General features: G+C 44.7%; 1 protein-coding gene across 1 annotated transcript in view; it reads left to right on the forward strand.

Moving 5' to 3' along the window:
* The window catches only part of IQGAP1 (IQ motif containing GTPase activating protein 1), a 116,996-nt gene extending 100,045 nt beyond the window's left edge, over positions 1-16,951 (forward strand). Inside the window, exons 33-38 of the mRNA XM_081964901.1 lie at positions 1,400-1,487; positions 1,667-1,879; positions 2,121-2,287; positions 2,918-3,040; positions 8,551-8,659; positions 16,643-16,951. Coding sequence (XP_081821027.1) covers positions 1,400-1,487; positions 1,667-1,879; positions 2,121-2,287; positions 2,918-3,040; positions 8,551-8,659; positions 16,643-16,756 — 814 coding nt within the window. The 3' untranslated portion in view covers positions 16,757-16,951. The remainder of the gene's footprint in view (positions 1-1,399; positions 1,488-1,666; positions 1,880-2,120; positions 2,288-2,917; positions 3,041-8,550; positions 8,660-16,642) is intronic.
* The last annotated feature ends 247 nt before the right edge of the window (positions 16,952-17,198 follow it).

A 17,198-nucleotide genomic window follows, 5' to 3' on the forward strand; every position in this document is an offset into this window, starting at 1 on the left:
TCCCTAGTTTTTGGGAAAGTAACAATAGGGAAGAAATGGTTTCAGACTTGCAAAATTCTGTTACTTACAATTAAGATAGTGTTAGTAATGCTTTGTGGTTCTTGTCTGGATTACCTTGAAGGGCCAACTTAGTTGCATAATTGGTATAGCAGTGTAAGCTAAGGTATGCCTTCCAGTTGCTGCTTCAGCAGGGAAGAGCCCCAGATCATGCATCAACAACCTTCAATGAATTTCCTGGTATTTACTGGAAGCAAGCAGCTCATTCTTGCCAGTGTTTAATTGGAGCATGTGTAACCGAATCTTGGTTTCTCCAGACACCAGTCGCCATTGCCATCTCAGCTTGGGTGTCCTTGGCTTATGGCTGACAGTTCACCCAAACCAGCAGACAGCCTGCGCCAGTAGCTGGTTAGATTAGAACATTAAATAACATCTACATAGAGAAGACTATTGAGCCTTGGGGAACTGCATAATGAAGTTGTCGTGCCTTACCACAAAGAAGCATTAATGGATCCTAGATCCAACTGCATAAACCTTGACTGGAGTCAGAAGGGGCATGTGAAACTTGCAGAGGACTTTGTCCATTTCCTCAGACACTTCCTACAGGCCCAAAAGAACCCTACTTAATTTCACAAGATATTGCCCCATTCAGTCCTGTAGACGAGTGTCCTCACCTCTCTGGCTCCATGGATTGGCAGCAGCAGAGGCAGTCGGGGGAGGGGAGAATTTCTCATGCACAACCTAACTCCCATGCATGCACAAATGAAGATTTGTGCGCCCCTGTCGCTTGTGCAGTCCAGTTCCCAACAGTACCAGTCCGCAGCCCTGGGGTTGGGGCCCCCTCCTTAGACTGTCCAATTGGCATCAAAGCTACCTTATCCATTAAGAAACTCACAAGTCCATCCAGCTTGCCTATTGGAGCTGTGGTTTGCCTGTGTTCCCCAGAAGGGTTCGAGTTACTCAACATAAGTAAGTCTGTCAGTGGAGACTCCACGGATGCAATAATTATGTAGAGGATTGTTCTTTAGCCACTCTTAATGCACAGTGTAGGCTTCAGGGTGAACTGTTAGCAGTGTTGACTTTGGGTTTAAAGCCAGGATCCTTCCAGCTGTCTTTCAGTCTCTTTCTTTCCCTCAGTCCTTAGGAAACCAGGGACAACCAAGCAAAGAGAGGCCACACTGTGGTATTGGTATCCCCACAGCAGCTCCACAAGCCAGACCCCATTTTTGCCAAAAGGTTGAGGAAAACCTCAAACAACCCCTGGACATGAGCCTGATCCATTAGGTGCCTGAGTAGGCCAAAATCTATGTCTGCTTCTGACACAGGCACCTTGACATCTCCCTGGCAGGATGGACAGAGACACAAATAATTTATCATACTTTTGATTATTTTTATTTCCTAGCACCAAACGTTTAATTGTGGATGTGATCCGTTTCCAGCCAGGAGAAACATTAACCGAGATCCTTGAAATTCCAGCTGCTGCTGAGCAGGTATGAAAGATACTTTACTCTACATGGCTCTGTAGCCACACCTCATAAGGTAAGGAAATTGTTGTGCCAGTTCTGGAGGGGTCAAATGGCAGGCCAAGGGCACGATGAGAAATTGTTGAGATCTGCATTTTTACTTGGTCAGATTGTGGTTTCCAAATGACATGTTGACCCTTTTCTAGGAAGTTGAACACCAAAGGGCCATGCAGAGACGGGCTATTCGGGATGCTAAAACCCCTGACAAAATGAAGAAGTCAAAAGCTGTCAAGGAGGACAATAACTTGAGTCTTCAAGAGAAGAAGGACAAAATTCAATCAGGGCTGAAGAAGCTGACCGAACTGGGCATGGCAAACCCAAAGAATAGATACCAGGATTTGATCAATGATATTGCAAAGGTAGTTTTTGTGGGAAGCTGGAGAAGTGCCAGGAGGAATAACCTCAGCCATTCATGGTTGCTCAAACAGGCATCTGGAGAAAAGGGGAAAATGTCTGTTGTGTGGCCCAGAAGGCTGTGCGTACTCATCCCAAAGGAATCTGGTCCACCAAGATCAGATAATGGCCAGTTTTTATTGTGGCATCTCAACACCAGATCCTCAAGTCAAAGCCTGGTTTTCATATATTCCTCTCCTGATTTAGGATATCCGGAATCAACGTCGCTATCGCCAGAGGAGAAAAGCGGAACTAGTGAAGCTTCAACAGACCTACAGTGCCCTGAATTCCAAGGCTACTTTCTATGAAGAGCAAGTGGATTACTATAAGAGCTACATCAAAACGTGTTTGGATAATTTGGCCAGCAAGGGCAAGTGAGTGCCATCTCTCAGGATTTTGCAATTTAATTTTTGTCACAGAAATTTTTGAAAAGGGACTGAGAGTAGTTGTGATAGAAAATATTTACATAGTATATATGTTTTGGGGAGGAGAAGCAGAATCCTTCTTTTATCAGGAATGTCAATAACCTTTGGGCCAACTGACGAAGCCAACCAAAAGCAAGCATGACCGAGACGATCCAATCTCTTAATGCAAAACTTTAATTTAGAGTACATCATATTGGCAAAGATGAGGACAAAACCAGATCTGACTATTTCCCACGCAAACCCACATAGTTAAAGTTCAAGTTTTCCTTCCCCACTATTAGGTCAGGTCACATTGTCCAATGGAGACTTTTAGTGTTGTGAGAAAGTCTTGTTCGGCTCTGGTAACCACCTGCCGAAATGTCTTGGTTCTCTTGGCTGGCATCCTGATGTCTGGAGCTTCTTTCTATTTCCCCTCCCCCCCCCAATAGTTTGTTGGCAAGCTGAGAAGCGAAAATAGTTGCAACAGCAAAAACACAGTTTGAAGCTTGAGAGGTCCATTTCAGCTCAGAGCAAGTCAGTAAATGTGTTACAGATATCGCTGTACTTCCCTCAACCGGATTCTGATGTTTCTTATTTTAGGGTCTCAAAAAAGCCAAGGGAGATGAAAGGAAAAAAGAGCAAGAAGATTTTTCTGAAATACACAGCAGCCCGACTCCATGAAAAGGGAGTTTTGCTAGAGATTGAAGACTTGCAAGCCAGCCAGTGAGTATTTCTATACCAAAAAAGCCATATGGGAATAATTAAATCTGACACATGGAGAAGGCAGAGACATTTATCAAATGTTTCTGCTCTTTTCATTCTCCACCATCACAAGGGGGATTCCGCTATGTGGAAGAGACATACACATCATTGCATATTTGGGGCAGCTTATTGATTTCCCAGGCTGGACTTTTGAGTTTATAGGAAACAATCTCATTGTATCCTTTAGACAGTAATTTGCATTTCATACTCAGATTGACTTTGTCATCCATAAAAATACTTCCTCTTGTCCCTGCAAGCAGTAGCAGTTGTTATCTCATATCTGGCTCCCAACAGAATTTTGTGAAGAGATTCTTTGTTTTGGCCATTACCTACTTCAAACGATGCATACTGGAATGATGATAACTGGAACCAAGAATATATTGTAGGATATGGTGGAAATGTGCAGTGTACTTAGTCTCAACACTGTCATGCTCACACTGTGGAACAAGCCATGGATTATTGGTATTGAGCATTCATTCATTCTGCTACAGCTGCCAAAAAAGCCAACACAGTTCTAGGCTGCATAAACAGAGAGATAGAATCAAGATCACATGAAGTGTTAATGCCACTTTATAAGGCCTTGGTAAAGGTAAGGCCACACTTGGAATCTTGCATCTAGTTTTGGTCGCCACAGTGTAAAAAAGATGTTGAGACTTTAGGGCTGGCATAGGCGGGACTAGCGGCGGGCAGGGCAAGCGGGTGGTGACGGAGCAGGTGGGGGTGGGACCAGCCAGAGGTCGTTACCGGTTCAGCGAATCAGGTCAAATTTTCCCTACCAGTTCACCTGAACCGGTGCGAACCGCTTGAATCCTACCTCTGATTAGGGGACTTGAGGCTAAAATGTACAAAGAAGAGTTGCTGGAACTGGGTATGTCACTCTAGTCTGATGAAAAGAAGGATATGGCACCCCATATATGACAGCAGTGTTCCAATACGTCAGGTGCTGCCGCAAAGAAGAGGGAGTCAAGCTATTCTCCAAAGCACCCGAGAGCAAGACAAGAAGCAATGGGTGGAAACTAATCAAGGAGAGAAGCAACTTAGAACTAAGAAGAAGTTTCCTGACAGTTAGAACAATTAATCAGTGGAACAATTTGCCACCAGAAGTTGTAAATGCTCCAACACTGGAAGTTTTTAAGAAGATGTTGGATAGCCATTTGTCTGAAGTAGTGTAGGATATCCTGGCTAAGTAGGGGGTTGGACTAGAAGACCTCCACGGTCCCTTCCAATTCTGTTAATTCTATTCTGTTCCATTCCATTCCTTCATTCTGTTGGTACTGTCTCCGTTGAAATCCTAAGAAAAAAAAAAACCACGACTCCGTTCAAGGTTGACCTTGCCTTCAATCCTTCTGAGGTCGATAAAATGAGGACCCAGATTTAAACAAACAAAAAGACATAAGGGATTTATTGGCTTGCCACAGATGTCAGCTAAATACAGAAAGGTAGGAGGCAAGGATGTCCTCTATCCCCATTGTTATTTATATTGTCTTTAGAAGTGTTACCAAGGATAATACGAAAAAAACCTAAAATGTCTGGAAATTAGGAAAGAAGTCTACAAATTGCAAGCATTTGCAGATAACTTAGTTTTTATTTTTGAAGAACCATTAAAGTCGAGTTTGAGACTAATGGAGGTACTAGAAGATTACAGGAAAGTAGCCGGACTGAAAATTAACAAAACTAAAATGATAGTTAAAAATATGATGGAGAAGCTGGAGGAGGAATTGGCCAAGGGAATAAATATTCAGATTGAGAAAAAAATGAAATATTTAGGAATCTATATAACGGCAAGGTGTATATCAATCAAAGAGGATAACTATGTTAATAAATTATATAAAGGAGGATTTGGAGAGGTGGAAACATTTGAGACTCTCTTTCATGGGAAGAATAGCGGTAGTCAAGATGAATATTCTACCGAAATTATTATTTTTGTTCCAAAATATTCCCATAAAATTAGATAAAAAGTATTTTTGAAAATTGAATAAAATGACATCAGAATACATTTGGTAAGGTAAGAAACCAAGGATTAAAGTTAAACTTCTGCAAGATGTAAAAGAAAGAGGGCAATTTGGTATACGAGAGTGGGAATTATGTTACCAAGCAACAACGCTTACCTTGGTAAAGGAATGGATAGAACTAAAAAATAATGCAAACACTAGAGGAACATGATTGACATTTAGGATGGCACGCATTCTTGTGGTACGGGAAACAGGTACTACATCAATATTTTCAGAGACACTTTATAAGACAGGCTTTTTTGAAATATGGAATAAATTCGAGAGGAAAATTTACAGTAAGATTCCGATTTGGCTATCAACATTAGAAGCTAACGCTGCACCCAAATCTTATTAACAGGTCACCTATAAAAATAGACAAAGAAGGAAGATTAACATTGAGGGAAGAGCTAAAAGAGCAAGGGATAGAATTGGAATGGTGGTCCTATTTTCAAATCCAATCTTGTTACTCGAAAGATATGAAAGATATGAAAGAGTGGGGCATTAATAGGGAGTTGATAGGCAATAGATAAGATCCTTTTGGGGACATCTGGAAAAATAGTAAGAATGAGGATTTCCAAGAAAAGCTTGGACCACTATTGGTTCAGAATGTATAGGGTCTCCTACTTGAGCTGGGGGTTGGACTAGAAGGCCTCTAAGGTTCCAAATCTCTCTTCTGTGACCTATATGGATATAGATCCATTCCTAGGCAAGGAAGAAGTTGTCTGCTATTCATGACATGACTAAAAGGTTTTCCCATTGTTCCAGATGATATTTTACTTCCAGTGTAACCTTTCAGCTGCCTGAAATGAATGTGACTGTTTGTCACTGTCTGTGTGTGTGTGTGTGTGTGTGTGGTGTTGTATCAACAAAGCAAGTTATGGAAGTGCTGGTCCTCTGGATCTGTATAATTTAACTCTAGCTTGGCCTGCTTGCTCTGCATTGGGAGCAGCCCTTATTGGTTAGGGAGTTGTTTCAAGCCACAGTTCTGAAACCCTCTTGAACAGCTTTTCCCCACAATTTTCTTTCCACAGTAGAAAATCAGATGATCCTCAGCTGTGTCCCAGTCCATTTAAGCGCTGAGTCCCAGAATATCAGTGTTTTTTCCCCTTTGCTGCCATGGCAGCACCCAGTTTGCCTTGTTTCATGGCCTGACCTTCAGTTCCCAGGGTGCGCCTAGCAGTGTTCTTCCTCTTCTGGTGGCAGATGCTTAGCCTTTTGTTAAGACCTGAACCTGATGGAGCCCCATGCCAAAGCTTACTGAGATACGCAAGGCCCTCAGCAGGTCCTTTGCGGGAACAAAGCGCATTTTGCAGCTTCCTTCAGAAGACAAATATTTGCTCAACATTTGTTCTGAGAAAGATGGGCAGTTAAGAAATATGTATAAATCAAAAAATAAGATGAAACCTTCCTGTGATTACTGCAATATCTGGATGGTCCATGCTTATCAACATCCTTTCTGGTGATAAAAAGTGAGGTTTTCATCAGTTGCCTGCAGAACTGAAATTTTAAATCGCTGTATTCGATGTATAAGACACACCCAGATTTTCAGCCTCTTTTTTGAGGAAAAAAGGTGTGTCTTATACTCCGAAAAATACAGTAAGTAAGTGCTATTGCTATTTAGAGAAGAGGTATTTTTACTAAGAATGAACTGATAGCAAGGGAAAACAGGCAAGATCTGAGGCAAAACTGCACAAAAGTTACACTGTGAAAATCATCCCAAATCCGTCCCCCTAGGGTCCAGCACAGAGAGTCCAACCAACATCCAGTAAGATGTTATGGGAACAGGTCCTCTGCAGGTGTTTCTTGACTTCAGAGTCCCAGGACACTTGGCCTTAGAGAAGTGTAAACAATCTCACTCAGCTATACCGTAGCTCATGAATAAAAACCTTCCTTCCAATTCCCAGGAGACACACTTAAGCACCAGCACGCTTCCCATCCCAAATACATAAACCCCACTCTCCGTTTCTATGGCAGCCGAGAGCAAACAAGCGTCAAAGAATGTACTGGGGATCCGGTTGACATTGGATTCGTTCATTCATTCAGTTTATATATTAGAGGATTTCACAAAATGACTCCTAGCTTTTACAACTTGAAGACAGAGTAAAAACATACAAATCAATGATGATATAAACAACTAGATGCCTATGGAGATTCTCAGTCATGCAAGTCACTTGGATGAGAAGCTAAACGTTTAAAGGAAGAAAGGCAAGAAAGTCCAGTTGCCTTCTGGCAAAGCGTAGGTGGGGGGGGGGGAACCACTAGATGGCAGTAAGAGCCAGAATAACAATTTGTTCCCCAAAGACAATTTAGTCTTTAGCAGTTTCCAAAAGGCCGAAAATGAGAGTAGCCTTGTTCTGTAATGCAGGGCTGCTGGCATCAACCATGTTAATTCACCAACGTACAGGCTGCAGTCCTTTGTGGCAGTTACAATTTCTGGGTGATCTATAGAGGCAGCGACATGTGGTATGTGAATGAGAGCTGTGGCTGCCAGATCTGCACTTCCACGTCAGACCTCTCAAAGGTGGATGCCGCCACTCCACCCCTGCCAGCCATAGCCCCCACCAGCCTATCGACAGAGTTGCTCTTTTGGGTGGAGTGCCACCTTTTCGATCTCTGGAGATGTCTTCTGCCTGTTGAAGAGAAGCAGGGAAAGGATCATGGGCTGTGCCTCTCTACAACTGAGGGCTTGTGAACCTGACCTCTTCCCCTGCTTGCCCATCTTCACTGACTGCAACCAACCATGGAGAAAGGAAAAAATTCTGGCAAGGTGGTGCCCCGTCTTCCCAGTCCCTGCAGCCAGTCCAGAAAGAGACTGTGATCATTATCAAAGCCCCTGAGAAACCAAGGGGCACCATCCTTATTCTGGCTTCACGAAAGGATATTAGCAAGCACAAATACCATCGCAAGCTTTTGTCCTTGGTATTGTGTATTTCTGTAAAGGTGTATTAATTCCAATGCAACTCCTCTTCCTCTTTTGTTGGGTCTTTTGCTTTTGAACAAATAATATATCATTCTAGCAGTATGTTCCAAGCGTGCTTTCCATCACCCATGTTTCAGTAATAGCAGCAATATCGTCTCTGCCCCCTGTACTAGGACTTCAGATTCCCATACTTCAAGCATGAATGGTTTATGGCTGACCCTCTGGCATGCTCTCCTTACCTGGGGAGGTTCTGAAGAACTGATCTGCTCCCTAGTTCTCCACAGCCATCATCTCTGCTCTCCACAATGATGCGTTTGGCCTGCCAAGCCTCTCTACCAGCAGCCAATTTTAATTCCTGTTTTTTGTTTATCAAAATAAAAAAAAATGGGGGAAATGATTTTGATTGAAAAGCGATTTAGCTGACATCTGTGGCAAGCCAAATTCTTTTATGTCTTTGTCTGTTGATACTTGTAAATTGTATTTTGTTTTTATCCACAGGTATGATAATATTTCTGTTAATATGAATAACGTGATATCTCTTTGTGTATCCAACTGAATAGGTTTAAAAATGTGATATTTGAAATTGGCCCAACAGATGAAGTGGGAGACTTTGAAGTAAAAGCTAAGTTTATGGGAGTTCAGATGGAGACATTTATGTTGCATTATCAGGTATGAACTTTACTACTGTTTTGGTCACTCTCCAAAGAATGCTCTTCAAGTAACCCTGTAGGGAAGATGTTAACTTTGCAAACATTTACTGGCAGTGATTTTTAAAGAAGTAAGATAAAATCTGGGTGAAGAATAGAACGACTGGTTTGAGGTAGCCAGGCAAACGATAATACAATGATAAAAAGTTTAACTCTTCTATTTAAAGTTATTGTTGACAAATCATAGGTCTCTCCTAAGTGATGTGAATTAAGCAAGTAGGATCTGTTAAGTATTCCTATTTGTAACCCATCAGCCTCTTGGGTTTTGCTAAGAAAAAGTGTTCCCCTGCCATTCTGCTTGTGAGATCATGTGTTGCATCGCCAACCCAGCTGGGAAATTATTCTTTCAGACTGTAAGGTCAGGGCTATTCATCACTGGTCACAGTGAAATATTCTCATTATGCATTTCTAATTTTGAAAAGATATTTATTCACTCCTATATAATATATTTTAATACCCAAAGGGAAATATTTTGGGTCTGAAATAGATAAGTGCTAGGGTTATAAGAAATTTCATTTGGGTATAGGTCTTTAATATTGAAAATCAGTGATACAGTTGTGGGGAATGCAGGAGGCTTGTCCCCTGTTTGTCCCAGGAGGTCCTGTCCTGATGGGCACTGAAGAGGATTTGGGGGGGGGGGGGGATCCTGAAGCTTGGTTGTTTCTGCTGTGGGGAGATAGGAGACAGACTTCCTCCTATTTTTCTCTGCTTCTTAGATTGATGGCTTGAGGCTCTTTCCTTGCCTTTGGAAGGCACTTCTCTGGAAGGAAAGAGCCAGAGTGGTGGGAGGGTGGGAGCCTTTCTCAGGAGCTGCTGGTTTATCACTATGCTGGCCTGTATTTGATATTATTTTAGCCTCTTTTTAGCCTTAAATATTTTTACTTATACTAAAAAGCTGATTGATCAATTGAATGACAGGGTCTAGTTGGAGACAACAAATAAAAAAGTCAAAACAAAAATAGAAGCTAAAAATAAACAGTCAAAGTTATCAAAAATCAATAGTAAACAACTTAAGCTGAGGGCTGACCAAATCCTGGAGGAATCCTGCTTGGGCTTCTTAATGGATGCCTCTGCATTTCATACAAATCTTTATCCGTTAAATGAGGGGTGCAACTCCTGCAGTGGGGGCCGTATATGTCCCTGGGTGTTTGATGCTTAAAGCACCATAAATGGGCTCCCTTCCTTACCTGGAGGCTAACAAATAGCTGAGCCTCAACCCATTAAGAGCTGTTTGGGTCTGGAGCAAGTGCCCTAATCCTATTCAACCTCCAATTCCAGCCTCAACGGCAGGATAGAGAGGCTTTTTCTCTTGCTTCTTTCTATCTCCTTGGCTTGCTTCCATGTCCAGGGATATTCCATTAGATGCTGCCATCCTTTTTTTGGCTTCTCTAGCGTGTTTCAGGGCTGCTGAAAAAGCCGGGTGCCAGGTGGGCTGCTCATCTCGGAAGAATTGTCTGGGTTGATAACACGGAGTGCCTCAGGTTCCCTGCTTGATTCCCCCGACTTGATGGCCCTCTTCACAACATTGTGATTGAGAGGCTATTGAAATGGCTCAGAAGCCTCTAAATGCACATTATTTCAGGCAAACATTTTCACAAGGGTTGAAATATATAGATTTCTTTTCTTTACCATTGAAGGTGTTCTCTGAATCATTGTATGAAAAATACTTAACTTTTTTGTTTGTAGCTGTTCCTTTAAATAAGTAGAAACAAATGTAGAAAATTTGGTTGAGAGCTTTAAATCCAGAAAATACTTGCTACTTACTACCAGTTGCAGCAGTTCATTTAGCGACCATTCAAAGTTACGATGTAGCCTTCCCCTAGTACTTACAACTCAGTCCCCAAATAGCCGATGTTGCAGCACCAAGGCCATCGTTCACCCTTACAAACGACTGCAGAGGTACTGCAGCGTCCACCCTGCCTATTCCCTGGCCCCACCAGGTCTCCACAGGCCCTGGGCTTATGGAGGCTGACTTCCCTTTCGGAGGTCTAGTCAGCTGCCTCCTCTCCAGCCTCTCTGCTTCTTTGCTGCTCCTGGCGAGAAGAGTGGAAGAGCAGTGTGCCCTGCTCCGCTTCTCTGACTCACCAAGGCGGCTCGGATTTTTTAATTCAGTTCTAGCCCAATGGACACGTTTTAAGTGGTTCCAGAATATCAACAGAATTTTTAACCTTATCTTGGACTTTCCAACCAGAAAATTTTCCATCCTGCAAGGAAATAAGGTCTGTTTTAAAGTTTTCCTTTGATTTCCTGGCTTCTGTTTGTTGCCGGCGCTCGTTCTGGGCTTCTCCAGGCGTGCACGGCTTCTCCGACATGCTGGGCCACGCGAGCAAGCTTGGGAGCCGCCGTGATCGCCCTTTGTATTAGCACAGCAGTCAGTGGTGAGTGGGCCCAGCCACTTGCGCTAGTTTCAGCATTTGGCGCGACAGTCAGTGGTGTGCGGACCCAGCTGTTCTTGCCATTGTCCCTAATGATTTGAGCATTCGGCGCCAGTTGTGCAAGGACCCAGCCGTTCGCGCCATCGCTCTTACTGATTTGAGTTTGGTGTGGCTTTTCTCCAGCAGTAGTCATCACAGTGGCCATTTTGAGTAAGGGAAAGCTTCCGGTGGCCATTTTGTTTGCAATTTTGCCATGTTTTTTCCCTACACTTCAGAGTGAGCTTTGGAGAGTGGTGGCAGCGTGACTTCTCTGTCTGGCAATCAGACGGTCAGTCCCGTTCCTGCCACTAAGTGGCAATTGCTCAGGTGCAACAGCAAGGTGTTGGTCCTTGCCCTAGGCCTCCCTCCAGCTGTTACATCTGCACGCGCTGGGAGGCTTGGCTCTCGCGCCAGAGATTCCCTCGTGGAGGCGCCCATTAATTATTCATCTTAGCCAGCGATCTTCCCGCTTCTGAACCAGCAGCTGCAGCTACCCCAACTGTGTTCCAGGTGGTGAGTGGTGCCCAGACTACACCTGCTCACAACACAATGGCAGACAACTCCCATCAGAAGGCAACACAGCCGGGGCCTTCTAGCAGCAGGCTAGCAAAGCAGCCTCAGAGGCCCTCAGCAGACAGAGCCAGGCGGGGGGAAAGAAAGCAGCAAAGTCCCAAGATCAAGTTACCCCCAGGCGCCAAAAAGCACCAGAGAAACAACCTGAACAAGCCCAGCTACAACCGGTGGTTAGTTCTCCAATTCCTGCAGTGGAATCACCTGAGGCCCCAGCTCCTACTAATCAAGACCCACCACAGTCGGAGAGTGAGGACGAGGGCCAGGAATTTTCATCAGATGCTACTCTGAGTCAGCTAACTCTCCTAGACCATCCATGGGAGATAATGCTGATTTGTTTCATTGCTCCTTAGGAACAGAGGATTCTCCTACAGTTTTATCACTGACTATACAACATCCCCTGCCCCGCCAGGCCGTTAATGTAGATCAAGGGCCAGCCCTCTCCTCAGAAATGCAGGATGTTATTGTCAAGGCCATATCCTAGGGCATTGCAGAGGGTCTCAAACAATGTGCCAAGCAACATTGCAGGGCCAGGCCTTCTTCGTCTAAGGCTGTTCCCTCAGAGGCCCTTCCGCATTTCCCCCTTCCTCGCTGGACAGCGAGGATTCAGCTGTAGATGAGGAAATCCTTCCAGAGCAGGAGTTTTCCAGGGATGAGTGAGCTGTCATGGATAAGCCAGCCTTAACTGAGTTGTTTAAACATGCTTCGTTCAAGACTATCTTGAGCAAGGCCAAAACAGCCACCTCTTTGGGAGTAACTGCCACCGATCCGGCCCGTCTGACCCCAGCAAAGGACTCTTTGAGGAACTGTTGTTCCCCAGGAGATTGTGCCAGTTCCTAAATTATTTTTGAACATAGTGCAGCGACAGTGGGTTCAACCGGGCACTCTAGCCATGCCTGGTAGCAGTGATAAAAAGCTCTACATGGTGGATGCCTCCCTGGAGGACTTTTTAAAATTGCCTTAGGTGGATCTTCCGGTACAAGCACTTACATCCTCCTCAGTCTTGCCCCCTGACCTATTCGAAGGCTTGAAAGCAGAGGATAAGAGATCTGAAAGGGCTGCCTGGGCCATTAAGACAGCCACTTCAGCGTCTTTCATGTCCAGGGCTTCTCTCCTCTGGCTCAGACAGATATCTGCTAAACGTCCGGCAGGGGACACCAAATTGTGGCAGGAGTTCAATAAGATTTTAGCAGCAGCAGAATACACTGCGGATGCCACCCTCAACTCCGCTAAGTTCGCTTCTAGAGCTCTGGCTTCTAATGTCACCACCAGGCGGCTCTTGTGGCTTTGCCACTGGAACGCTGACATGAGGTCCAAATGGAAGTTGGCCTCTGCCCCCTTTAAAGGAGGGAAGCTTTTTGGGGAGGCCTTGGACCCTGTCCTAGTCGAAAACAAGGACAAAAAGAAAGTTATGCCGTCGGTCACCAAGAAGCGCAAAAGCTCTGGTTATTTTAGAAAGCAGTCCTTTCGTTCCTCAGAACCGTCCACTAGCACCGGGCAGTACCACCGCCCATACAATCAAGGACAGGACCAATCACAGGATCATCAGTCCTTTCTGGACAGGGCCAGACAACAATTCTTCTCCAAGCGGCCCTTTCATGGTGGATCAGGCTCCAGGCCTTTCCGTCGCTGACAGCCAGCTGACAGCTCCCTTCGGAGGGCGCTTGCAATTATTTCACGTCCGATGGAAGCAGACCATGTCAGACCAGTGGGTACTTCAGACAATCCATCTGAGTCTGACCCTAGAGTTCATTTCCCCTCCCCCTCGTCACTTCATCCGCTGCCCCACTCCCTCCTCTCCAGCCAAAAGGTCCCTAATGGAGCAAGAGATCCAGCACCTTCTGGAGATAAGGGGAATAGAGCCAGTACCAGCAGGTCAAGAAGGATAAGGTTTTTACTCAATCCTGTTCCTAGTCCCAAAAAACTCAGGAGGGTAGAGGAGGATATTAGATCTAAAGAGATTGAATTACCACCTAGTGTACAAACGCTTCAAAATGCAGTCTCTTCAGTCGATCCTGAGCTGCATCAGGCCAGGGGATCTTCTAACATCAATAGATCTCAGAGAAGTGTACCTTCACATCCCTGTCCCCAAGGCCCATCGCAGGTTCCTGAGATTCTGTTATGCAGGAACGCACTATCAATACAAGGCTCTGCCATTCGGCCTGTCATCGGCCCCCAAGACATTTACAAAGATTCTGACATCATCATCCAGTCACCGTCCCGCCAGCAAGCGGTCAGAGCCCTCCAGATGACCATAAGAGCACTTCAAGACCATGGGTTCTCCATCAACATGGACAAAAGCCATCTCAAACCCACCACCAGGTTGCTGCATCTCGGTGCCATCATAGACACTGTAGGTTGCCAAGTCTTTCTGCCCCAGGAGTGGATCTCCAGTCTCAGACAACTGGTTCTTCAGGTGAGAGCCTTGTGGACTGCACCCATAGTCCTGCTGTCGAAGGCAAGATGATCTCTTGTCTTTCAATAGTACCATGGGTGAGGCTGCACTCACGACAGTTACAATGGTGTCTTCCACCCCACCAACGGGCCAAGAAGAGCAACTCCCCAACTCCAATTCCAGTTCCCTCAAAGGTCCAACAGTCCCTGCGGTGGTGGGACTCTCCTGCACTGGCCAAGGGCAGTCTTTTCCGCAAGCCAGATTGCCTAACCATCACTACAGATGCCAGCCTTTTCAGATGGGGGGCACATCTGGACAATCAGGTCGCCCAGGGCAGGTGGTCCGACGGCGATCTCAACCATCCAGGGCCAGCACGTGATGCTGTTAACAGACAATGTGGCCACCAAGGCACATGTCAACCGCCAGGGGGGCACTCATTCCAAGTTCCTGATGGTGGAGGCAGAACACCTGGGGAAGTGGGCAGAGAAACATCTGTCGTCCCTTCGAGCGGAGCAAACAGGCGGAGGTTCTTCTCGTAGCACCAGACTGTCTCAGACGGGCCTGGTTAGCCGACCTCGTGATTCTCGCCATCATCAAGCCGTGGAGGATCCCTCCAGGGGAGGTCTCTCTCAGCCAGGGGGCCCTATCACATCCGGAGCTCCAATGGTTGCAGTTGGTCGTTTGGCACTTGAGAGGGCTCTAGTCGAGGCTCCGTTTGAACCGATTCACACCTGTGACCTGAAGCACCTAACCTTCAAGACAGTATTCCTGAGAGTCCACAGCAGCCTGGACCACCAAAGCGCCCTTAGAAGAGATCTGCAGAGTGGCTATGTGGGCTTCACCATCCCAATTTGTTTAAGCTTACAAATTGGACAAGTTTGCGTCAGCGGAAGCAGCGTTTGGGAGACAGGTCCTTCAAGGTATCCATGCTGCTAGAGAAACTTTTGACTTGGGTTCTTCCCACCCTAGTGACATTTAGCTTGGGTATGTCCCATGCTTGGACTCTCCAAGCAACGTACAGGAAAATGACCATTGGCTTACCTGAAGGGTCCTTTCCCCTTCAGGTAAGCCAATGGTCAGTTTCCAAGCGCCCCATTTGCACGCAGATGAAGTTCCCAGGTCTCCGTCCAAGGGAAAGGTTAAAGCAAGTTTAAAAAAAGAACAAGGTGGAAAAACGAGCACATAAAGACAGAAAAAAGGATAAAAAAAAATAGGCATAATTTCCTAGAACAGAGAAGGTAGAAACAAAGCTAAGAGCAAACCACAGCCACCAACCAAAAAAGAGGGATTCTCAAATTTTAAATTTTTAAACCTTAAAACTTTTAAATTTTGAAAACTTTAAATCAACTAATACAGTTTTAGATTATTAACTTGAAATTTTCTTCTGGAAAACTTGTTAAGTAATTAAGCTCCCCGTTAGAAGAGCGAGTATGCAGAGAAGCATAATGAGAGTGATATGGCATAGCACACACAAACCAGCATATAGAGACACTGAATAGTATAAAAATATAGTGGTTTACTATGTAGAAATATAGAGGTATTCAGAGTCCGGTTAACAGTCCAAGTCATACACAGTTCAGTCAGTCAGTTATCAATATTCAGTCTAACACACAACACAGCCAAACAGTAGCAAACCACAATACCTCAAAATACACCTGACCAACTTCTAGCAAAACAGAGAGAGATAACAACCATTCTGGCTCCCTCTTATGGCTGCTTGAGGTAACAAGCCATTATATCTCTTTAGCATTTAAAGTAACAGATACGTTTGTTACAATCATGGCTTATATACATTGTCAAGCCAAGCCTAGGGTTACATCCCTAACAAAACTGCCAAAATCTTCCACATGAATGAACAACCAAAATGATACTTTGTAAAACTATTTTTTTCTCTTTCTTCAAATAGATATTGAGATAAAAATCTCCCACTTTTACGTAATATTTTTACTCTAAAAAGAACCTGCAAAAAGAAACAAACACATGGTACAGGTGACTGATACTATTGTGATATATGCAATATATCAGTGATGGTGAACCTATGGCACACGTGCCGCAAGTGGCACGCACAGCCATCTCTCCGGGCACATGAACTGTCACCTGTTGCTCTTCCGGTTCTGGGAGTGCCAGAAACGGGAAGAGCAGCCACCCTGTGCGCATATGCCCACCGGGAAGATGATCGTCTGGTTTATGGCACACACATGTGCACTGGCCAGCTGGTCTTCATGTGTGCATGGGCACCAGAAGACCAGGTGGTTGGTGCACATGCATCCAAAACCCGGAAGCTCATCTTCCCATTGCACATATACATACTGGGCAGCTGCTCTTCCAGTTTCCGGTGCATGCATGCGCACCGGCCAGCTGGTCTTCAAATGCACATGGGTGCTAGAGTGGCCGATGTGCGTGCCCGAAACCGGTAGGTCATCTTTTCAGTGCACGTATGCGCACTGGGCGGCTGCTTTTCTGGTTTCCAGCACGTGCGCTTGCTCCTGTTTCAGCAAATTATACATGTATTAAATATAAACTATGTGAACTTCTCTCTCTCTCTCTCTCTCTCTCTCCCCCTCAGGATCTGCTGCAGCTGCAATACGAAGGTGTAGCTGTCATGAAGTTATTTGACCGAGCAAAAGTTAATGTTAACCTGCTTATTTTCCTTTTGAACAAAAAATTCTATGGGAAGTAAGTCCCATTCCTGGAAAGTATTTGAAGGCAGCTTCCTTTCCTGTGGGTGTGTGGTTAAATCCTGCATAGGACCTCTGTCCTCAGTATGGAATCTCCAGCTCTTGGCATCTCATTTTGACATTGCTGCACACATTTCTTGCATATTGTTTCCTACGTACTTGCTAAACGGTCACAATTAAATCATTCTTAACACCTTTTTTGCTCTCTTGAGTATTTATTCCAGACAGGAAAAAAAACAAGAGGTCCAACAAAATTCCTAGTGTGCTAACCAGACAACTGAAGCAAAATGAAGAGAAATATCACATTACCAATATTCAAGTTTCTATCAAATACAGTGTGTGTGGATTTTTTCTTTATTAGTGGCAAGCTTAACTACAGATATCTCCCTCCTTTTTCCACCCAAAATATTTTAATCTCCTTATCTTGAAAATAGTACAAGTACA

This window comes from Natrix helvetica (genome assembly GCF_964273705.1).
Source record: "Natrix helvetica genome assembly, chromosome: 12".
Classification (NCBI taxonomy): domain Eukaryota; kingdom Metazoa; phylum Chordata; class Lepidosauria; order Squamata; family Natricidae; genus Natrix; species Natrix helvetica.